The sequence below is a fragment of the Pomacea canaliculata genome, linkage group LG9 (genome assembly GCF_003073045.1).
Source record: "Pomacea canaliculata isolate SZHN2017 linkage group LG9, ASM307304v1, whole genome shotgun sequence".
NCBI classification, from domain to species: domain Eukaryota; kingdom Metazoa; phylum Mollusca; class Gastropoda; order Architaenioglossa; family Ampullariidae; genus Pomacea; species Pomacea canaliculata.
In genome coordinates this window covers 25,780,223-25,804,709 of record NC_037598.1, presented here as the reverse complement: position 1 = coordinate 25,804,709, position 24,487 = coordinate 25,780,223, and the positions used below count along the sequence as shown (strand labels likewise).

At 48.0% G+C, this 24,487-nt stretch overlaps 2 protein-coding genes across 4 annotated transcripts in view; one reads left to right on the top strand and one right to left on the bottom strand.

The window, feature by feature from the left end:
* The first annotated feature begins 1,695 nt into the window (after positions 1-1,695).
* On the top strand, positions 1,696-4,871 carry LOC112572997 (alpha-2A adrenergic receptor-like). The gene is given in 6 exon segments (XM_025253029.1): positions 1,696-2,140; positions 2,381-2,694; positions 2,863-2,948; positions 2,951-3,114; positions 3,509-4,004; positions 4,485-4,871. Coding segments are annotated over 6 exon segments (1,548 nt in total). The 5' UTR covers positions 1,696-1,963; the 3' UTR covers positions 4,796-4,871.
* Positions 4,872-5,249: 378 nt separating this feature from the next.
* Positions 5,250-24,487, bottom strand: part of LOC112572547 (tetraspanin-11-like) — a 36,487-nt gene continuing 17,249 nt past the window's right edge. For 2 of the 3 annotated variants that reach the window (XM_025252277.1, XM_025252276.1), the window contains 8 exons: positions 10,561-10,635; positions 9,876-10,077; positions 9,541-9,615; positions 8,776-8,880; positions 8,349-8,436; positions 7,872-8,029; positions 7,485-7,568; positions 5,250-6,867 (listed from right to left, as the gene is read on the bottom strand). In XM_025252277.1, coding sequence (XP_025108062.1) covers positions 6,802-6,867; positions 7,485-7,568; positions 7,872-8,029; positions 8,349-8,436; positions 8,776-8,880; positions 9,541-9,615; positions 9,876-9,887 — 588 coding nt within the window. In that variant the 5' untranslated portion in view covers positions 9,888-10,077; positions 10,561-10,635 and the 3' untranslated portion in view covers positions 5,250-6,801. Of the gene's footprint in view, positions 6,868-7,484; positions 7,569-7,871; positions 8,030-8,348; positions 8,437-8,775; positions 8,881-9,540; positions 9,616-9,875; positions 10,078-10,560; positions 10,636-16,846; positions 17,533-24,487 lie in introns of those variants that run through there. The other variant, XM_025252279.1, reaches the window with a different exon arrangement.

The window sequence follows — 24,487 nt, the reverse complement described above, 5'->3', positions numbered from 1 at the left end:
GAGCATCGTCGTCTGGAAATGGAATGAATGAAGGTCTGAACATTTGTAAAGCCCACGTTCAAAAGAGAGATAATCTCCTGACTGGCTAATGGCAGGAAAGTCTGACAGAACAGTGTTGTCCTCGAAGCAGAATCAAAATCCTATTTCTGATTATATTTCTTTTAAGATATGAAGTCGGGGTCTACTAATAATCGAGCAACATGAATGTTTAATAAACCAACTAAACTGTCCTTCTTTGCTGCTGTGACTCAACTCTCTGGCCTGTAGTTATTTATTTTAATTCAGAAAGATTGAAGCAGTGAGGAGACAGATTTCTACAGTGGAGTGAAGGACTGACTGCGACATTGCCTGACGACCTCCGACTCGCGATGACAGGTGCTGGCAGTCATCTTGAGTAGAGTCCAGCTGTCATAAATAAAACTGTACTCGACATACACTGCAGTGCAATACATTGCAACAAGTCTGTCAACTTCGAATGAATCTCCTTTGTCTTGAAGCCACAGTGGCTCGTGCTGTGAAATATTCTCCGTGACTACGTCCCTCAGCACGCACACAAGGGAAGTAACTCAAGGGGAGCAAACTGAGATCCCTGATGGCCGACCTGTAAGTCAGCAAGTCCTGCTGTTGTCACCAAGGAATCGACCTCTGACCTCACATAACAAGCGGACGTAGTTTTACGGGGCTGACGTTCCTCCGCTGACGTCCTCCGAGGAAGACATCTCGGGTGGTCTCCCCTTGTCTGGTCTGATGCTGTCTGATGTACATTGTGACCTTTGTCTGGACCTTGTTTCTACCTACATTTGTACCTGCACAACAAGGTAACAAGTAATTAGTACACACCTGGTATCCGGGGCAGCGGTCGACACTCCATTGAACTCCGTGTGAACGTGACTGCAAGCCCCGGGGCTCATTTTAACCCTGAAAAAACATTCCTATCCTCCGGTTCATTAAAAGACAGAACTCCACACCCGACTCCACTCTGTTCAGTCTGTTCAGCTCCACCACACCCCTCTGCTCAATGGGATCGAACCCGATATCGCTGTTCAAGCACGGACTGACATGGATGACGGATTCGCCTTCCAGGGAACAACTGTCGATCGTCTGCGTTGGTCTTGTTCCGAATTAGCAGACGACTTTGTAGTACATGTCCCCCCTCCTCTACACTATTGGATGGAAACATCACGTGACTTTCGTAATGCTAACGTCATGGCATTGATGCCGTTAACCCCGTGTGGGCCGAATGCGCCCTCTGCTGGTCCCCTCATTAAACCTAATTAAGCAATATCTTAATATGAAGCTTTTCTATTATCTTAGAAAAAAAATCTACTGAAAAATGTAAACAATTGAATCAAAGATAGTTTGGACTTATTGACGAACACCAACAGCTGTGCTGACCACACCTCTGTCTCTCCACCCTTCTACTCCACTCGCTCACTCCTCTGTCTCAGCGCCATGACAAGTGTGTACTACAGACACCAGTGGCTTGACAACAAGTGTCTACAACATACTTTAGTGGACTGACAAGTCCGGACTACATACAACATACATACATCGCACGACCAAACTATTACATTGAACACGCGATGGTAAACATTCATTTCACGGTTGAGTAGCTGAGAGTAAAGTTCATTTCTTCAACTTGTAGAATTTGCTTTGAGACCACTGTGCTTCAGGAATGTCGCGGATATTATGGGAAGTGTGACGGTCTTTAATTGTTAACGACTATATTTGAGAAGATTTTGTTTAACATCCTAAACCTTGACAACCGCCTGAGGTTGGCGGGGGAGGAGGAGCTGCAGTCTGTGAGGAGCAGGCGGGACGCGCGGCACGAGGACACGTCACGTCCATCCAATCAGCGTCAGACTCTTGATATCACGTGACCCCGACAGCTTTTATAAGGTCTGGCGCGAGAGGGCCTTTGCTTCCTCCGTGCTGCTGCTGACGTAGAGGTTGACACAGAAGGATGGACCAGCAGACTTCAACGGTGGAGCCGGGTATCCCACCCGTGAAGAATGACTCATGGGGCTTGATGGAGGCAGAGGAGCCAGGAGACATGATGTCGCAACCACTGTGGCGCACTGTCACACTTGGTGTCATCCAGTTCATGGTTGTCATCCTGACAGTCACTGGCAACATGCTGGTAAGAGATGGTTTGGTTCTCCTGCAAGTCTCAGAAGCAGGTTCATGTCCTCCTCTGTATAATTTCTAGCCGCATCCCTTTCTCCCGTTTCTTGTTTATATCTGTTTCCGATTTTTTTTGATTTATTTCTTTCTTTTTTTCTTTTGGAAATCATCTCCCAGTTCTTTCTGTGTTTGTAATTTGTTTTTTTTTTTTTTTTGTCCTTCTGTTCCTGTACGTGGTTATTCTATCTTCCTGTAGGTTCTGATAGCGGTGGCTCGCACCAAGCGCCTCCAGACGATCTTCAACATGTACATCGTCAACCTGGCCTTGACCGACATCATGGTGGCCTTGACCGCAATGACCTTTTACAGCACAGAGACTACCCTGGGTTACTGGCCCTTCGGCGAGTTCATGTGCGGCGTCTGGATCTTCTTCGACTACGGCATGACCTTCGCCTCCGTCTTCAACCTCCTCGTCATCTCCGTGGACAGACTGTGGTCAGTGATGTGGAGCGTGCACTACCACGTGCACAGGACCAAGAAAACAACCGCCATCACCATCGCTGGCATCTGGTGAGTGCATCAGTGTGGCCATGGTCAGTGAGTACTCCCATAGTGTCCGTCAGTACGACCATGGTCAGTAGGTCAGTGGGTGGCCAAGCGATCTTCTGGCGTTAGCTCTCTCCCCTTCCACCTTCTACCTTCCATCACAGGTCACTGAGTGAACTCTTGTGTGTGCAGGCTGGTGGTCCTGTTCCTATGGTTACCGCCCTGCATCGTGGATCGTGTGAGGCACAGCCGCCCGGGGGAGTGCATGTGGTCCCCGCGGACAACAGGGAGTTCGTGGTGGTCATCGCTGTGGTGGGTCACCACGGGTCGTGCGTCGTCATCCTCACCTGCTACTTCGCTGTCTTCCTGGTGCTGAGGGCACGGACTCGCTCCATCCTGCCATCCAGACACGCCCCCAGGCCTAGTCACGTGACAACATCTCAGGTCAGAGTGAAGCCTTCAAGGCCAACCATCGGGTCGTAAGATGTTGTGAGAGTGATGAAAGATACTGATAACAATCATGCAGAGAGGCACGGAGACTGGCAGCCAGGTGCCAGAATGGTCTCTGACTCACAGATAACAATCTTTCAGATGAGCGGATCAGACATGACATCAGACACCAGACAAAATTTAATGAAAGTCGAAGACTTGTCACTTCTTCCATGTTTACCATCTGTTTCCTCTCTTTATCTCCCCCTACTCCTTCTCTCTCTCACAAAGGTTTGATGTGCACATCATCACATTGCAGACAAATTGATATTTTAAAAGTTGTTTATTGTTTTCTGTCTTGTTTGTCATGTCCGACGAGGTATACAAGTACAATTTTGTTCAAGTGTAGAACAAGTTACCGAGAAGAGCGGAGACATCCCAAGACAGAGTGTCGGCCGACACTTCACAGTTCGCTCCACGTCAGTCTGCCTGTCCACCCGGGGTCAGATCCGTCTCCATCAACGTCTGTGACACAAGGGTTGGCGACGTAGAAAGGTCAAGGCTTTCTGAGCAGGTCACCGAGTCTGGGTCAATGACCGCAGAATTACCTGCAGACGACCTCCCGAGCGATGACCACTTGCAGTCGCGGGGTAGCGACCTGCCACCCAGACAGAGAGAAGCTGGAGTGGGCCACCCTGGAACCAGAGATGGGGAACAACTCGCACCTAATTCTCTCCCTTTCTCCGCCTTTGGTTTGCTTGGTCGCAGGGAGGTAACTCTTCACAGCCGCCATTTTACGGCCACGTCATCACAGCCACCAACAGCAACGGTTGGAAACAGACTTTGCGATGATTCTACAAACATCCCACCCGACCATCAAGATCTTTCAGCAAATGAGACCTCAGGTACCAGAGGACATCTATTATCTATTCTCTACTTTTTCATCTGTCTTCATGGTGTCTTAATCTATCGTTTGTTACCGGGCTGTTTCGTCGCTTGGAGCCTCCCTGCAATTTTGAAGACTGTTAATTGTAGGTTTTGAATAATTTGCATATTAGCTGGCAGATTTATACATTAAACTCAGGGTTTCAATCTGCTTAGTCTGTGTTTTGTGTGTCAGGCTTCATGTACTTCACTTCTCAAGTTTCATTAACATTTCACTCATTTGAAAAGACTGTTCTGATACACTTAATGAAGGGTTTGAGTAGACAGTTCATTACAAATTATAATATTTGAATGAATTTGTGTTTATATTTAAATTTTGTTTGTGTTTATATTTAATGTAATTTGTGTTTATATTTAAGTGTAGTTTGTGTTACAATTTTTTACGCTTCGTCTTTTGTCTTTACTTTTATCTGAGGATAAGCTCTCGTACTTTGCCACAGAGTTGTTTCCCATGACACGTGCCTGCTCTCCTGTCACAGCGCCCTCCAGCGGACCCCAGAAAGGTTCCAGGGGGAGAGAGACACGAGCGTTCATAATCCTCACCCACATTGTGGCCGGCTTCGTGGTCTGCTGGCTGCCTTTTCACCTGGTCTTTGATCTCACCGCCGTTCGTCCGGAGCTGGTGCCGGATGTGGTGTACTCGGTGACCTTTTGGCTGACCTACGTGAACTCGGCAATCAACCCAATTCTCTACAACTTCTCAAGCTCGGACTTCCGACGTGCTTTTAGAGAAATGCTTTGTAGGACATGAACGCAACTGGCACCAGTGAGGTAGGCGCCTCACTTTCACACACACACACACAGACACACACATACAGACACAGACACACACAGACACACACACACACACACAGACACAGCTTGTATATCAGTCACCACTGACATTCGATACACCCTGTAAGAGTCAATACAACCCTGTCTTAGTTGTAAACATTCTCACACACATGCAATGACCGAGGCTGCAGTCCTCCAGAAGCTGTGATGCATGCCGTCGCTATGACAACGATTGAGAGTCGTTCAGCTGTATGTCAGGGAAATGATTTCATCAGAACCTTTTTTCCTTTTTTTGTGATTTCTTCACAGGCATGTCCTCCCGGGATTTCACACAAAAACACACACGTGTGAAACATTCTCACTGCTAATACACGGTCCCGCCCACACTCACGCTGAACATGAGCACAGTAAACAACAACAAGACAACAATCTTGACTCTGTACACAACAATCTTTATTCTGTACAAAATGTTGGTTGTGTAATGTTTGTGTGAAGGTGAACACAACATCTCATGTCGCTGCTGTCAGTCAGTTGTGGCTGTTACTATGACGGCAGTTACAACCACAGTTTTACACAGAAATCCTTTCAAAACAAAAATAATACTTGTCTGCATTTCATGTGGAAAATAAGCTCACTTAATTCAATTTAAACATGATTGTGCAATTTGAGTGAATATGACAATGCACGTGACATCTGTGAATCTTTCATGAGGATCACAACTGCCTCTCGTTACACAATTGTTACACCCGACACTACACCACCTGTCTTGTCTCTAAACCCGCCACAGCAACTGAAAAACGTTTACATCTGAATTTTAACTTGTGTAAAATCTGTGTTTAAAATGAAATACAAGTCGGGAAGATACTATTACTGTAAGGATGGTGGCATCCATCAAGGAGAACTGATGGTGTGGAAATAAACTCCACAAAAACCTCATTTGCTTCTGAGTTTTGTTTTAGAGGCGGGGTTAATAAGTACACAAGTGTAGTTTACTTGTTGAAGCAGTCTACAACCCAGCAGAATGGCCACGACGAGGAAGACTGCTGGACATCATACAGACACATGCACACACCAAACCTCCAACCATTTAACAAGACAGGCAGACAGACAGACAGACAGACAGACAGACAGACAGACAGACAGGCAGGCAGGCAGACAGGCAGGCAGGCAGGCAGGCAGACAGACAGACAGACAGACAGACACGAGACTCACACACTCACAAGATGATGTCACACCCATGGAGGCAGGCTCGGCTTTTCAGGGAAATGATGGGAAGAACAGTTGATAAAGGCAGACAGCACAGCTACGTGCTTCGTCAAGTTGTCAGCAAACATTTCAATACAAGTCTGGCAATGATCGATGACTAACATCACTTCTTACTTCGTTACTTCACTTCTCTCTCTCTCCCTCGTGTTCTCCTCTACATACATCAACACAAGGATACACAATCGTCTTCACACACACAATACTAATTTCTTATATTACAAGTTCACGCACCCTTCCCCTCACACACACACGTGAGCGCGCACACAGACAGATATGTTAACATTAATTAACTATAATTATTCAAACAGACTCCAAGTCCGCCGAATGCTGATGGTTAAGACACATGAGCCACGTCACCTACACTACTGAAGGTTCAAACACTTAGAAAAGGTGAACTTCCTACAGGTATCCACTTCATTCTTGACGATGACATACCTGTACATTTACCTGGCCGGCCCAGTTCACTGTCGCTAACCACAAGTGAACACGTAGAGGGGTGGACAGTGGACGGGAGAACAAATGACAAAGCAACAAGGTGCGCGGCTATCGATGTACACATATGTACATGTATGTACAGTTCACAGGATGAAACATTCACGAATTCCCTCTTAGTTCAGTTTACATAATCTTGTCAACAGAATTCTTCAAAGAAACATCACAGGACAGCGGAGTCCTTAGCACTTGGCGTGTTCAGGTGTGATGATGATCTCCTCAAGTTCAGTCGAAGAGATAGTCATCTTTAATTCGTCGACACAGGCAGAGGGCAAAGGTCATAGCTAGAACCTGAAACACGATCATGAAAGGTGTTTTCAGAAAAAAGTCAAAACACTTCACATATACCTCAGGTCAAAGGAAAGGGAAATAAGAAAGGAGGGGTGGAGAGGTTGAGAAAGGGGGAATTACCCTATTATCAGCAATTATCACGGTTTGGCAGTAAACCTTGTAAAATATTGATGGAGAAGGAAAAGAGAAAGAAAAAGAATGAAAGCGATGAAGAGGAGACGACACGAAATAAAGAAATGATCGATACAAAAAAGTATATGAATGCGGTCAGAGTACTCAAGGGAGCAAAGCCAGGTAGTGGAGAACACAGAGAACGTCAGAGTTATCTTTCCTGCCTTTTATTTTTGAAGCTGTGGAAATGGTGTTGATTCTGCTTTGTGCTCATGACACATTTGTCATTTTCATATTTTATTCTAGGGAGGGGGATGGAATGGAACAGATACCACTACAAGATTACAGAAATGATTTAGTGACAAGCAGAGAATTGGTTTGGCGGCGATGGATGTACGAAGGTGTGGATGCGGATTCGAACTTTGGGGATCGCGACGATAACTGAACAACGTGCTTTAAAGCTGCGATGCTAGGCATGGGTGATGGGGCGATACCATGGAGCTTACCATCAACACCGCCACCCCGACACACACGCCTCCAACCACTTTGATGTTGTCCGACAGGAAGGCGATGAACGCCGAGTAGCAGCCCTGGTACAGAGAGAAAACACTCCTGTCATTGTCAGACCATCCATCCCTTCGACACCACGTGACAATTACAGTCAATAAAATTGCTTCATGGACAGTGTTTTTTGCAGGTGACATAGAAGTAACTACGATGGAAGATTTTGTTCTGATAATTGCGAGAGCACAACTCAATATTCTTCACTCCTGAAAATCTTGCTTTCTTTGTTGTATGTTGCGTATGTTCGAGTCTACTACATGGGCTGACAGGGGCACAGGGCACAAGCATTTCACTGTCTGCAGTGTGGTGATGCTGCTTGTGCTGCCTACCTCGGTAAACATGATGCCGTTTTCTATGGCCGGGTACACGGGTGGCCCACGAGCGGGTGCAATGTGTTCGTAGCCCATGCCCCCCACACACCGGGTCAGGTTATCTCCCATCATGCTCAAACAGCAGCTGTCGGGCACATACTTCTTCATAGACGTTTCTGAAGACAAAGAGAGAGGTGTTAATGACGACGACGACGATTACGATGAAAATGATTTATAGCGCGGTGTCTTAGCATGTGGCTAGGCTCTTCACATTACCAGGCCGCACATACAGAATGCCATTGATAGAGAAAGGTGTCAAATAATACAACTCTCTCTCTCTCATTGACAACACACACACACAGCAACGGCCCACACAGGACCAAAGCTAAACTCAGGTTACTACAAGAGGTTTGCTCGAAATACTGACGACGATTAAAATAATTTTCGATTGTTTTAAACTCAAAAAGAAGAGTGCACTCAGCCGGCGCTAGTCACCTGTCTGGTTGAGGAACCACAAGGTTGTTCTGTAGAAAGCCCAGGATGTGGAGGAGTTGACATCCCCGTACACGCCGCAACAGCTAAACTGTACAGTCAATAGAGTGGTTAGTCATCATGTCACGTGTACAGTCGATAGAGTGGTTAGTCAGCATGTCACGTGTACAGTCAATAGAGTGGTTAGTCATCATGTCACGTGTACAGTCGATAGAGTGGTTAGTCAGCATGTCACGTGTACAGTCAATAGAGTAGTTAGTCTATTGTGTCAGGTCAGGCTGTACATCCAGCAAGTGTACATGTAACGCCGATACCACTGTACATTGTATATTACATTGTCTACAATACTAACAGAGCTGACACGACTGACACATGTACAGTGAAAGGCTTCAGTGCCAGAGTTCTGTGGAAACCAAAGTTTGATGCTCACAACTTTCTGCATGAAGTCCCAGGTTTCCGTCACTTCCTTCCTGTCCGCCCGTCCGTACGAAGAGTTGAGAGACGTGTACAGCTCTTTCATGACATAATCACCTATCTAACAAACAATAGGAAACAGCACGTACCGTGTCTGTCAAACAAACAACACGTCACATGTCTGCCAAACAAGGAGCACGTCACATGTCTGTCAAACAAACAACACGTCACATGTCTGGCAAACAAGCAGCACGTCACATGTCTGTCAAACAAACAACACCTCACGTGTCTGTCAAACAAACAACACGTCACATGTCTGCCAAACAAGCAGCACGTCACACGTCTGCCAAACACGCAGCACGTCACTTGTTACAAACAACACTCTGTACTCGCCTATGTAATTCCCATTCAATCACAATCACACATCTACCATACAGAGAGCCACTCTCGTCTCAGTCAACCAATCCATGAACAGTGAAGACGAAAATACAGTTTGATACTTCAAGTGTGTTATGGCGGCACAGACAAATATTTGTATCCACGACGAACACATCAAAATAAAATCGTGTATTTAATGTACACACAGTCCACATCTTATGTCTAAATACAACAAACGTTTTGTCTAATGTCAAGTAGAAAGCTTAATAAAGCCTCGTTCTCCTTCGACCTTCACCTTGCCGTGTGCGTGTACACGTGACTCACGGCGTCCTCACCAGCGAGGGGCAGGTAACTCAGGAGTGAGCCAGAATTTGCTGACTAATGTAGAGAAGGACACACTCACCTGATTCCGGTAAGCATAGATGAGGATCCCGCCTACCAAGAAGCCAATCAGCATGAGCAGCAGCAAGAAGAAGAACTGTAACACGTGGCAACCAAGTCACGTGAACAAGGGAGACAATTGTAACTCAATGAGGTGTTGACAAAAAAGACGAAGATTGAAAAAATCACACTCAATGCCACGTCTGTCAGTCCCAGAATTAAAATAACATTTAAAGAATATTGATTGTCTGTCAGCCACACGGCAACAACAGTGATTGTCTGTCAACCATCCCTGAGGAGAACATTGTTTACCACCTGCGTGTATACGTCACAGGTAACAAATAAAACATTTCTTACCGATCCCAGCATGCACCGGACTTCTTTGATGGCCCCGCAGCAGCCGAGGAAGGACAAGAGGATGACCACCCCGCCGCCGAATGATGAGGAGAAGCGAGAGGGTGGAGTACAGGTAGCTACCCACGATGGAGGAAAAGCGAGCCACCCGGGAGTCGTTGGTGCGGGTGTAGACACCAAACCCCAGCAACCCACAGCCGGCGATCTGCGAAAAGTCACACTGATACAGCTGATTATATTTTTGTTTGAGTTTTACATGTTTGTGTTTGCTTGTGAGGCTGCTTGTTTACTCACACTGCTCTCCATGTTTGTGAGACTAGTTATTGTATTTTAGTGACATTGTTTTTATGTTTATTACATTGCTGATCACATCTTTTAGTTCGACTGCTTTCTGATTGTTTGGTAGACTGTTTACTATATTTTAGTCAGATTGTTTTTGTTTGTTAGACTGATGTTTATCCTGTTTGCCTTACAGCGTCTGTCTTTAGGTTTCATCAGCTGAGGAGACAGACGATGTGCGCGACATTATCTCCGCTTGTCACTGATGTGACGAGGGCAATAACATCCCTGCTGTGATAGTGGTGATGGTTGTTTATGTTTGTTTGATACAACAGAGACACAAGTGTCAGTAAACAAGACGACTTCAATGTGTACTTCTGTCAGCATGGCGACAGGGGGCGCTACTCACCAGTATGACGGCGTTGAACAAGAACATGGAGTACTTCAGGAAGTTGCCGCAGCGTGTGAGCCCCATCTTGTAGGTCTGCAACACAAACAGTGGACATGAGGGAAATTATTTATTAAAATAAATAATAAATAATTATTATTTGTCAGCAGCTAAAGGGCAGACAAGTGTAAACAACGCCGTGAAAGTGAATTCAGCTGATGACGGCGATGAATAGATGCATGACAACAAGTACGGCAATAACAAAGTCGCAAATCCACCCTAGAGGATGTTTACGGGTGGATGGGTTTGTGGCTGCACTAATGCAGTTGTGTGTAAAGCAACAACTGGCTTCACGCGTTCACAAGATTGGAGTCACGTGCAAACCTCCTCCAGTGAGCCTCGCAATTCAACAAAAGACAGAAGAGAAAAGTGCGAGGCTCTAGTGGGGCGGTGGTGGGGAAGGTCGCTAGACACTTTTATTTTCCATTTCCTGTTAGAGGTCGCCACATTCTACCCTTAAAGCACAAAACAGAAAACTTCCTTTGGCATTCCTTGCATAACCTCTAAGCCACCGTGTTCTCTGTTCCTGTCTGCGAGAGAGAGACTGCTGCACTTGTTTCCAAGACCTTGACACATTTTCTGTCGTCCTCAGCTTGAACTGTGTTTGTCTCGCGGCTCAGGCCTGGAGTAACGTGAGCTGCTGACACCGGCTTGCATTTCCCCCAGTCAGGGCCGGCAACTCCCATCAGTCTGCTCCTTCACAGCCGGAAAATGGCCGTCACTTCCTGTCTCTGTCTCTCGCCTTGAAATCTGTCCCTCACTCACACGTCACAGCTAACGTGCTGTATTGAACAACAAGGGAGGATCATGGGAGTGATTTTTGTAAAGCGGAAGTGTCTAGGTCTAGAAATGTAGCTGAGCAGTGCGCATGTCGGAGCTGGTACTCTGCTGACGTCACTCAACTCGCATCTTGTGGCTAACTGGGGCACCTTGATGGCTAACTAGGGCACCTTGATGGGTAACTGGGGCACCTTGATGGCTAACTAGGGCACCTTGATGGCTAACTGGGGCACCTCGATGGTAACTGGGGCACCGGTAAAGACTGATCAACCCACTGGTCAGTGTGAGGGATTTATCCTTACAGTGACTGTAGAGCCTTCTCTCTTATCTTCCCTTCATTCTCTCCTTCTCTCTCTCTCCCCCTCTCCTCATCTTCAACACCTGTAAGCCTCACATTGACAGTCGATAAGCACTCACTGACCTCGCTGTTGATGATCATTAATAAGCACTCGCTTACAAAGCGGAACTCGGAGGTCGTGAGGTCAAATGCCAGTAGCCCTGTAACAGCGGCTGGCAACAAGAGAAGTTCCAAGCCCAGAATGCATGTCGATTGTAGTCTGCTCTTCCTCACGGAGAGAGAAGACTGAGGATGAAGGGAGGGAGACAGCTGGATGGGAGAGGAAGAAGAAGGGTTTTATGGAGGTCAAGCACAACCAGGCTGACGCTTTCATCCAGTAATTTGTCCTCCCCCCAAAGACCACCCCTTCCCCGAAAAAAACCAACTCAGCAAGTGTTTAGCAAATGAAAAGGAAACGCAATCTTTCTGAATGGCTGATGTACTTGGGAAGAGATAAATAAACCCACAGAAGACCCGCCGAACCCAGAGTGGAGTTTTCAATAAAAGATTTTATCTGGTTTGCTTTGGAGTAGGGCAGACGACATCTTCCACAGGGAGTCCGATGGCTGCATCAGACGGAGTGGAGTGGATAAACTACTGCCCAGCGGATGGAGGCGAGGGACTGTATTCACCAAGTGAAGGTCGGTCGTCACCCTGTGGAAACTGTAGACACGAAGGAACAGCTTCTCGTCTCCATAGTTACATGGGACTGTCTAGCTTCCACGGATATTGTTGTTTACTACTTTACCCCTAGGGAATCTTTGCCCCTACTTTACAGCCGGGGTTCTACGGGCAACCGAAGCATAACTACGGAGGTAAAACGCTTGCTGTGGACTAACCCGGGACTTAACTAACCCTCGGACTATGAGCACGGGCTCGGACACGATGTAGACACTGAGTAGTGAGTAGTGTGCGCTGCGAGTGGCGGAGGGCAGGACGAGTGAAATGTAGTCAAAATGCAGGATTTCTCATTCCTGCTCCACAGATAAATAAATGTGCGTGCGTGCACACACACACATACACACATACACACATACACCTCAGAGTCGCTGTAAGATCGTAACACCTTCTTCTCCTCGTACAGCGAAGAGTACACACACCTGACACTAAAGTTGTTAAACGTTGGCGACAGGTCCTACTGTCGATATAATGGTGCAGAAAACACTGATCACACAAAGTGTTGCCTAGCAACAGATTACTTCCTGATAGAATGCATTCATTCATCATTAATAAATAAAAATAAAAAAGCTAAACACAAATAATGGCAATCAGGGCCGTGCTTAGGGGCAGGCGGACGAGGCATCTGCCTAGGGCCCTGCGCTTCAAGGGGCCCCGCGCTTTTGATTGTAACCTATTGACGAACGTTACAAATAAATTAATCGTAGGCTTATGTTGTAATGTGTATGCAGCGTGCTGTCAATGATAAAAGACGAGATATCCCTGAGGAAAGAAGTGACTTTAGATCCCAACTAAAACCGTGTGATCGTGGCGTGAGGGCTCCGCACATGCCCTTTGCCTCGGGCCCCGCGGGGGCTAAGAACTGGCCTGATGGCAATGGTATTACAACAGAAAACGTCCAGGACTGAACAGTCACATCTCGAGAACAGCAAAATCTCGTTCATTGCATTGCAAACTGAACTGTGTGGTAGTAAACAATCCACTATCACATCATTCTATGCCAATCTGACAGGACATCTCTATGTTGTATGGCAACAATCACCTGATGATACACAATCCTCCATCTTGTATTACAAAACCTTCTCCTTCCTAACACCTTAGCTCATATCTTGAGTGGAATATTATCTGCTGGAATGAAATAAATTGTGCAGCCAATCAAACCGCGTCTGTTGCACGTCCCAGTCTGGACGTAACGACATCAGGCGCAACAACGTAACAACAACGTAACAGCCACGTAACAGCCACGTAACAGCAACGTAACAGCCACGTAACAACAACGTAACAGCCACGTAACAGCAACGTAACAGCAACGTGACAACAACGTGACAGCAACGTGACAACAACGTAGCGAAAGGAATTTTGTTAAATAACGTGCGCTGTCGTTGACTTCTTGCCAAGTGCTCCTTTGTAGCTCCCCTGCCGCCTCCATCAGAGCTCTGCTCTTCTCCCCACCTGCCGGCGAATGAAGGTGTGTGTGTCTGTGAAGTGGAGGCGGCAGTCGCTGCCAGGTGCTGCAGGTAAAAATGTCGACGGAACTTCTCCTTTCCCCAGCTAATACCTGCATCGAATTTTTGACACGGCTGGCTTTATTTCTCCCCAACTTCCCGCCCAGACTGGTTTGAGCTGCATTTTGTTGTGTCGCTGAGTTTAGAGTCGACGTTAAAAGACGTTAAAAAGGTACGTGCTGCTGACGTCACGCGCGAGATTAAAAAACTGAAACTGGAAAGATTACCGTCGGCGACTTTTATCGGATATATTTGTGTACACACGTTCTGTCGACAACATCCGGGCCTTACGATGGCGAAGAGATACAGCAGAAAGCAGTTCCATCGTCGGCATCGCGGGGAATGTTAATGGCGGCGGTGCTGGCTTCTCACCTGGATGTCGTGGATGAGTACAGCTCGTGCAGCGACCTCTCGTGGCCTCCACTTCATATTTTGACGGCAATTAAACATTTTAAAAGTCTATAATGTAAGTTTTGATAAGAAAAAATACCATTAACCCACAAGTGGAGAATGTTGATGTAGCGAGGGAGACTGGGAACGAACTGCTCTGTGGACATCCATCCCTCAGTCACTCCTACGTGTGTCGTTAATCAGCAGGTGGGCATCCACCTGCTTCCGGTCTTGATTCCCATTGTAATGCGAGACGGGAGGAACTATCCTTTATTGCAATCCCCGATTTGTCTTTCATTCGTAATTACAAGGTCATAATTGTTCCTGCCATCTCGCTGTCGTGCAATATTCTGCAGCCAAAAGACTCGGTGCCGTCTCCAGGCCTCGTCCACCGCGTTCTCCTTCATCGGGAAGGTGGATGTATAAAGATGGGGACTTGGGGCTGTGGGCAGGCGACAGAGGGTTGCTGGTGGGGAGTACTAGTTCTTAAAGGTTTGCGCGTTGTGTCTCGATCTCTTTGTGGCCCTTGTGTGTGTTTGGGGAGAGAAAGAGAGAGAGAAAGAGAGAGAGAAAGAGAGAGAGAAAGAGCCCACGTGCGTGCATGAACTCATCTGTGCCGTGTTCCCCAAAGAAAGTTCCTGCTGCAAAGCTTTCGACTAATTAAAACCACCCTCAGACGATTACAGGCGGTTAAATGTAGAGAGCACTTCATCGCTAGTCTTTCTTCATCCTTATTCCTCCTTCGGGAATCCGTGAGAGTAGTGGTGCGTTAGCTACTGTGTTAGTGCGCATGCGCATGTGTGTTAGTGTGTGTGCGGATGCTTCAGATAGATCGTGCTGCAGCACACTACACACTACACGTTACACGTTACATGCTACATGCTACATGTTACATGCTACATGCTACACACGACACACTCACCATTAAAAGCCACGTGGCATCAATTGCTCGTCATTGACGTCATGTCACGTGACAGTGAGTGATGTAACCTACCCCACCGGCCCTGCACCCGTTACATCACACCCCAGCCTCTCTGCCCTCTCCGGGTAGGTTTCCTTGCTGTGGAATTCCTGGCCATTCACGTCTATTTTTAGAAGCTTTCACGTGCAGCAGCGCCTTACCATTCCTACCACGTGGGGAGAAGGGGGTGCGTGGGTAGTGGGTGTACAGGCCTCCCCCACCCCTACAGCCTCTCGCAGCTTACCACCGTCAGACAAAGGGCAGGGGACAGATGCCGTGACCTCTGACCTGCCGCTTGACTTTGCCATTTCCCATGGTGCCAGACTACAGCGGCTGCTGCCCAACAGACGCTTTGTGAAACTTCTGACCGACTCTTTCCTAAAATAGTTTGTGTGAGGACATCGTGTCACCTGTAGAGTGCGGTGTGCAGGTAAACAGCCGGTAGGAAAGGTGAAAGGGGATTTTACCTACAGCACAGTAAACATGGAGTAAAGTAGCAGGTGGATGTACACTGTACAGCATGAACACAATAGTGGGGGACTACTGCTTGCAGAGCTACCAGTTCTACTACGTGTGCCGCTACCATTACTACTACTACTTATGCCGCTACCATTACTACTACGTGTACCACACGCGTGTGTTTGAGAGAGAGAAGAGGAAACATTATCGACATTATCATTGTTGTCCTCAGTAACCAGCAAGGAACACGAGACAGAAAATGAAGAATGAACACCCGTTAGACAGTTATATATAATCCTCGTGTATGTTAGACAGCTTTATATTCCTCTATATTACACAGCTGTACATTATAATCAAGTCTATGTCCGACAGCTGTACACTGTAACTATATTCCAGTCTATATCAGACAGCTGTACCTTATATTGAAGTGTATATCAGACAGCTGTACACTATATTCTAGTCTATATCAGACAGCTGTACACTATATTCTAGTCTACATTAGACGGCGACAGCTATGTATTATCATCAAGACTGCAGTACAAACTATCCTCAAAGCTGCTAGACGACTACACTGATGACATTATCACATTCCCGCGGTGCAGAAAGATGATGACAAACATCTGACCCTAGAGAAGCTTGTGGCGGATTTTGCCATCATTTATTAACGGTAAACAGCTGCGATCAGCTTTGAGGCTTTGACAGCACGGCGACATCTACTGGCTGTGGACTACCATCGCTATCATCTCCTCCATCATAGGAGGAAACATCATGATCTCCTCCCTCTAACGACTCAAACTGTCGTAAATCATCGCCTACCTCGTGCCAACCTCTCGCGCCCCAAGTTTTAATGTCGTAAAAAGACATCAGCAGCAGCTGCCTCACTGAAGCAAGCAGACTGAATATTGTAAGAATAATGTTTGTAGTGTTTGTCTGTCTGTGAGATCGAGTAGCGACTACAGCCGCCTGCTCCCCCCAACTGTCTCTGAGTGTTTGGAATGTGAGAATATCCCCAGGACTGCACGGGGCTGGCCAGGGACCCGAGTGGTGCTTGTGTCTACATCATCTTTCTGCACGATGCCTGCTGCTCCCTGACCTCTTGCCTACCTGGCATGCGCAAGCTCCCCCGTACGCACTCACCTGAGCAAAACTCGCTTCCTGCCAGCTTCAAAGCACCGCCACGCAGGTGCCAGAGTCTCAGGTGCTACGCCTTCTCCAGCAGCTGCTCCACCACGACTTTGGTGTCACACAAACAACACCCCGCGCGCCCCGGAGATTGCCGTTATCACCAAGGTAGTGGAAACAATCATCACCGACCTCCTACCTTCCTCTCGGGCTCAGGTTGTGGGGCGAAGCAACTGTTGTTGCCAGTCAAGCGTGGTGGTGGTGGTGGCGGTCGTCGTAGTCGTGGAAGTGAGCGAAAGGCGCGACTGTGATGAGGGACTAGCGAGGGTGAGGCTTTCTCCTCACTCGCGTGTGGTTCACTGGGAAAGCTGTGGACGAGAAAAGCCTGTCGTGTGACGCCGTCAGCCGACCCCAGGCTGAACTGCAAGCAGCCTCCACACCGAGGGTCTAAACACACAGCGACATCCACGTCTTGGAGTCCACACACGCGCTCCCCCAGCCCCCTCTTTCAATGCACCACCGATGAAAGTCCCTCCAGCCTCGCTTTGGCGATGAAATTTCGCCCACTTCCGGTACAAAGCTCGCAGCACGAAGGGGGGAGCATTGCACGTCACTGTGTATTGTCTGCGCCATGTAGCAAACCTCCGCACAGCAGCCGGCGACAAACGAGAAAATGTCTTGGGAGAAATATGTCTTCCAAGTTTGGAGTTGGCGGGAGGGGTGGGAGGGAAGGAAGGACAAAGACGCGCCACAGCATCTGGAGACAAAACTAGAAGCTGTGTTAAAAAATGTCTTCAAGAACTGTTAGCAGCCCCTTGTCCCTCCCCTCTCCCCGTCTCTCTCTCTCCCTCCCATGAGCCTCCAGGCCAACTGTAGTAAGGCTCGAACTCCGGGCGCAAAAAGAAACAGGAGGATGTAGGATGAGGGGGGTGGGATGGCTGGGGGGTGGGGTAGCGGCTGAGCTCACAACGTCGGAGGAGGGGCGAGAAGTGTGTGGGAGCCAACCGCTAAAGATTCAGCCATCAAAATATTTTGCTGCTGCGATATGAGGAGCTGTCTGCCCGCCTGCCTCCGGACTTTAACGAGATTTTGCGAGGCCTGAGCCACGTGCGTGTAGACAGGCCGCGCACCGAGCGCAGTAAAACAAAACAAAGAAAAACATTACAAACATCTCGTGACGGTGTCACGCCCATGAGGCAGTCGTCAGAGTAGAGACGCCGCAGCCGTGACAATAGCTATCACACTATATACATCTCGGGACATAGTAGCTATCACACTATCTACATCTCGGGAATAGTAGCTATCACACTATCTACATCTCGGGACATAGTAGCTATCACACTATTACATCTCGGGACATAGTAGCTATCACACTATCTACATCTCGGGACATAGTAGCTATCACACTATCTACATCTCGGACATAGTAGCTATCACACTATCACACAGGTAAACACGACAGTAGTGCCATCAGGTAGACAAGGAATGCTGCAGGAAGGTATCTCTTGATGTCGCTAACTGGACTAACGACATTTGTGACGACACCTCGTCACGAGGGGCAAAGAATTTCGGCGATAAGATAACAAAAGTGAAGATAACGGTTATCTCTCCCCCCCCCCTCCTCCATCATACAAAGCATTTGCCAACCACAGTCACGTGGTCCGTTACCTGTGTCTGGTTGTGATCTTTTAACGAAAACACCTAGGAGAAGGAAATCGCAAAATAATATAAATATAGTAGCTGAAGTTTAAGAATGGTGTGTGTGTACATACATAAGTGAATGTGTACATACAGACAGTGAACGTGTACATACAGACAGTGAACGTGTACATACAGTGAAGGTGTACATACAGACAGTGAACGTGTACATACAATGAACGTGAACATACATACAGTGAACCTCATGCCCATTCATCTGTGCGCGCACCTGTGTATCTGCTCGACAAAGAATCAAAACATTCCAACAGGTGCACTTAGTGTCCAGCATCTTCCCCCATCGCCCCCACCTTCCGACAGCCTAAGTTGTGTTTTTTTTTTGAGGGGAACTGAAGATGGGGGGGGGGGAGGCGGGCCAGTGGATGTGGGGGGTGACGGATGGGAGGAGCAGACTGCGGCCTGTAAGATGTCAACGGATTTTAGCGATTTCCTTACAAGTTTGTTTGTCAGGTCAAAGTTCAGATGACGGAGTGAGGAGAGTGTCAACTCCCCCTTCCCATCTTCCTCAAATTTAAACAGCCCCTGAGGAGGGGAGAGCAGACCTGACAATATTTGAACGTCAGCGACAAGAGTTATCCCGTGCTTGCTGAAGTCGATGGGGGCGCCCTCAGCCACCTGTCACACTGATCCTGCCAAAGAATGTTAAAGACCTCCAGGACAAACAGATGTGAAGACAGAGGAGGACTGCGAGTGATGGAGAGAACGCCACTGTGGCCGCCACACCGAGGTGCACACTGGACCAGGGGTCAGGGGTCACCACAAACAACGTGTGTTTCACACAGTGAACTGTAATAAACATGTCAACAGACACACAAACAGAGAGAAAACGGTTTCACTAATGACCTACATCGCTCATCTTGTAAATAAACAAAGTGTGACACGTGTGAGGTGTCTGTGTGGGTAAGTGTGATGTGTGTGATGTGTGTGATGTGTGTGATGTAGGGTAAGTTTGTAAACAGTCACAGTTTATCCTGTCATTACCAATATCACCAAGATAATTATTGTCGTGTATGGGAGGGTTGTAAACTACGATCTCTCGCTACTAGGCTTGTTTATTTTTTATTTGTGTTCTGTGCGAGTTCTCATGTCGCCAGTGGCAACCAATGAAAGTCAGAATAAAACACGGAGACAACGACTCGCCATGGAAACGTGAACAGGATACAGTACGGTGAGGATACAATCCTGATGATGATACGATACCGATGATGATACGATACTGATGAGGATACAATATCGATGATGATACGATACTGATGAGGATACAGTACCAATAATGTACGACATCAAGTCACGTGATGGTTTGCGAGAATAAGCGAGAGTTTGCCGGCTGGCTACCTGCTCATCAGGCTCTGTAACTGACTTCTTTTCATTAATTTGTTTACAAGTGAGTGCTAAAGCAAAGCTACAAGTACACAATACCGGGGTGTGACGTTTGTGTGACAAACATGTCTCCACCTGTTGTACAAACACCTTTCCCTCGTCACTCCAGGCCTCCAGTCGGACTTTCTCGACTCTAGTCGCAGTGACGTGAACACAACGCATCGACTGTCACTACGTCGTCTGGCAAACGTGGCACTGCGCACAGGGACAGCAATCAGCCTCTGGAAACACCTGCGTACGTCACAGGACACGTGACAGCCTGTTCACTTGCCATCGTAAAGTCACTCAATTGCCGCCTCAAGCTTCACTCTTCAGAGGTCATTCGACGAGACAACCGCTGCAAGCACACCTGGGGCAGGGAGTGCAGCATGACGTCACACAGCCAGAGCTGGGGCAGGGACAGTGACGTCATACAGTCAGAGCTGAGTTAGGGAGCGTAGCACGACGTCACACAGCCAGACTTGGGACAGGGAGTGTAGCGTCACGTGACACAGCCAGCGCTGACACAGGGAGTGTATCATGACGTCACACATCCACACCTGGGACAGGGAGTGTAGAGTGACGTCACATAGCCAGAGCTGGGGCAGGAAGTGTAGAGTGACGTACTGGAGAATTAATGAGAGTCGGATGCGAAGAACGTTGAAGAGAAAGGGGAAATAACTTTCTGGACTGGGTGCATGCATTCAGTTGGAGGACAACTCTGTAGTGCATGCACTGGCCACAAACACAGTAAACAAAACAAGTAAATAAAGATTCAATTCGTCTTGCGTCGGGAAAAAGTGTTGACAAAGAACAAAACCTTGACTGACAATCCGAGCTAGGAGAAGGTTTATTTTTAACCTATTCATGGTGTGATGATGTCGGTGTGTGTACACAGATATACACGTCTATTTATAGATATATCTATATTGATAATTATATGTTTGTTTAAGTATTCGACATCATTAATGTGTTGTATGCTATGTTGATAAATGACGCGAATATCTCAGGACCCATGAGAGTGTAGAATAAAGTATGTTGTATCTGAGTGTGTAACTGTACATCTTGTATCTTCATTGTGACCCTTGCCCCCTGTTGCCCAACACGAGCTGTCCACCTGTCAAGTTACGAAGGGCCATCACGACTACCAGTGTTTATGCGTTCGCTACACTGTCCCTCATGAATAACCCTGGCTGAACAAGTTGACAGAAGTGTTGACAGTCAGCGACACAAAGCCACGTGCCATGTAGTAACACACTCAATAACAATCAACAGTAAAGCTGCTTTGCGTCCTGAAGTGAAGCCAGAAATTAGACTGCACTGAGCTCCCTTGTATCACGTGCACTCTAAAGGAGAAAGCGAGCGTGAACGATTGGCAGTTATTAAAGTGAACGGCCGCTTCACGACCGGCAGCCCGCCGACACCAGCTTGTGTCTGACAACATCCACGGCGCCCTACCTCCACCACCTGCACGCTAACGACAGCAACTAGTGGACAGACACCAGGCCCTCCCGCCTCCCACAAGGACCTCAGACAGACAGACAGACAGACAGACAGACAGACACGCTCTTGCGAACTGTTCTCTTGGTCTACGGTTGGCAGGCCTGTGTGAAAGAAGTGGTGGTGGTGGTGGTGGTGGTGGTAGGGTGGGGGTGGTGGTGCAAACGACGGCAGAAATGCAAACTGCTTAGTGTTGTTTTTTTTCCCTTTCACATTCCGTGCCTCCGGTCCCACCAGGAGATGCCCTCACATCCGGGTTAGATAAACAAAGGGAGATGATGCAGGCTGAGTAAGAGACAAGCGCTGCTCATCGATCGACGCATGCGCATCGCCACGTGCATGGGGCCACAGAGAGCCACAGGTCAGAGGTCACAGGGTAAAATGTGCCGCCTCGTCATCGTCGTCATCATCATCTCAGCATTCCCCTGCACAACGCATTGTCGGGTTTTGCAGACTTGAAACATCTGTAACCGTCTCTCGTCTGTCAGCGGGGGGTAGGACAAGGACAGCACGTGATCACGTCACTACTCCATTTGACAAACAATGTTTGAAAGACAGGAAGAAAGAGAATTCTCTTCTCTACACTGAACACACTGCAAACAACACTACACAACAACACTGCACAACAACACTACACAACAACACTACACAACATCACACAACAACACTACACAACAACACTGCACAACAACACTACACAACACACTACACCACACAACAACACTACACAACAACACTACAACATCACAGCACGATCACGTGACAGCAGACTAGCCCCCCCCCCACTAGACTGCCCCCCCCCCCAGCCTGTAGAATAGTCTGGAATGTTCACACAACACCGACATGACGACAGGTTAAAATTAGAATAGTAGTAGAACAATAACAAACCACCTCACAACTCCTGTATGCGGGTTTGTAGGTGAAAGTGGTTTGAGGACAGGGAGGAGTAGGAGCGGGTGTCCTCATGGCGGGTGAGGCTGTCGTCAGGGTCAGGGTCAGGGTCAGGGTGCAGGCCAGACACCCGCAGTTGTCATCGAGGTTAGACAACCAAAAGTCGACCACAAGGAGTAGAGACACTCAGCAGTCAAAGGTGGAGGTGAAGCACGTTACACAGTCTCCAGCGAGTAACAGCCGCAGACCAGAGTCAGGGGGGGAGAGGATGGGGGTAGAAGGTAAGGGAGGGCGATACCTTCACGGAAATCATCTTTGACCTTTTGGTGGTGCCGCGTGCTGCGGGTATTTGTATTTATTTTGGGCAGACCCCTCAGTCCAATCTACTCTAATGGCACCACAGGGGGGTAGGGGGGCGAGGGGAGAGATGGAGGGGGGCAGCTGTATGAGAGGAAAGAAACATCTTGAGTCAGGTCAGGAGCAGGGCGCTGGTCTTGGCAAAGGCTCTGGACATATTGCGGTTACAACTGACATAGAGGCAGTGACGTACAGCACCGGCTTAATCTCTCATGATGTCACATGATGTATCACCTACACTCGATGTGACGTCACACAGGTCTATCTCGGTACTTGAAGATGTGTTTGTGTGTACCATCCTATTCTGACAGTTGTAACAAGCAACACCAACAGTTGTTTTTATTTCCCCTTTGGTCCAGTGTTAACAAGTTCCTCTGTTACAAACCTCGTAGAACATAGACAGCAGATAGAAGAATGAACGAAGGACAGACAGACAGACAGACAAAAGAGCAAAAAAAGCAGTTAGGACAGCAGGTCTGTGCTGTGTTAAAAAGCCGAGAAGAAAGGTGTTTGGAGCACCTGTCGGAGGGTGACGCCCATTATCCCCCTCCCCAATCCGGCCATGACGTCATCCACTTTGGAAGGAGTGCCAACTGCCGAGGCAGGAAAAAGCGCTGCTCCGGAGCAGCCATGATAAGCAGACGACCCCACACCTGTTTGCTGCTGCTGTCGGGACAAAAGCTGCAGGTATGACGTACCTCGTAATCTCGCCTGTCTAGCACCACGCCCGACATCCCCCCGACTACCTGGCGGCTGGTACTTACCTACACTCACACCTGTCTCGTGACCACCACCACCACCACCACCACCACCACACCACCACCACCACCACCACAACAACAACAACAACAACAACACACACGCCTCAAGACACACACACACTTGTGTGGAGACCAGGACCACAAGACACACCCTCCTTACGACTACATCTACCCACCACGTAATCCAGAATGTGCTGTACTGCTACTACTACAACTAATAATAACAACAAGTGGAGGCGAGCTACCAGGGAAACACGTGACCTCAGCTCTGTCACAACGCCAGTAAGACCCTCGTAGTCACCTGGCCTCAACACTTATGTAATATTTACATCCTTTCGGTCAAAAAGAAATCACGCGCTCCACAATCTCTGCTTAAATTGCCCCCTTCCCCCGCCCATAACCTCTCCCCCCTAAAAACGAGGGTAAGAAAGAAGTGGTTGATGGTAAAGGTTTTGTGGCAGCGAGTCCCGAACTCCATCCCTTGTGTTGAGGGTAATGGCGGGTTGAGATGTCACGTGACGGCCGCCATTACTGCCAACACTGCACGCGGCTCACCAGCCAATCACCGCCAGCCACGTCAGCTCCTAACGTTCAACTGCAGACGGAAATGTCAAAGGTAATGAAGAAATGAAGAGATAAATAAGGTAATTAGTTTCAGAGTTGTAGGGAAGGCTGCTCAGCTCTCAAAGATATTCCCGGTGTCCGACTCGCGGAATCCGCAACGAACCGAAGGATGAACGTGCAGTGACGTAACGAGGGTCAGTGGACTCGGACACAACCCTCACTCGAGACACAAGGACAAGAGGTTAAAGGTGAGGTAGTCCCTGACTTTACTGTCGTGTTAGGCCCTGAACTATCTCCGGGTCAGGGGGTAAGACCGGGTGGTGTCCCCCCCCGGCGTAGTATCCGCCATTCTTCTTGCTGCTCGCTGAGAGATTCAACAAAAAGTTCGTTAAATTTGAATGCTAGACCAGTAACGGCGCCAGCTGTGACGTCAGTGCCCGAGGTAATGAGCCTGGCTGAGTGCAGTAATGTTTGTGTCTCATTCACTCACATCAAAGAGATGATAACA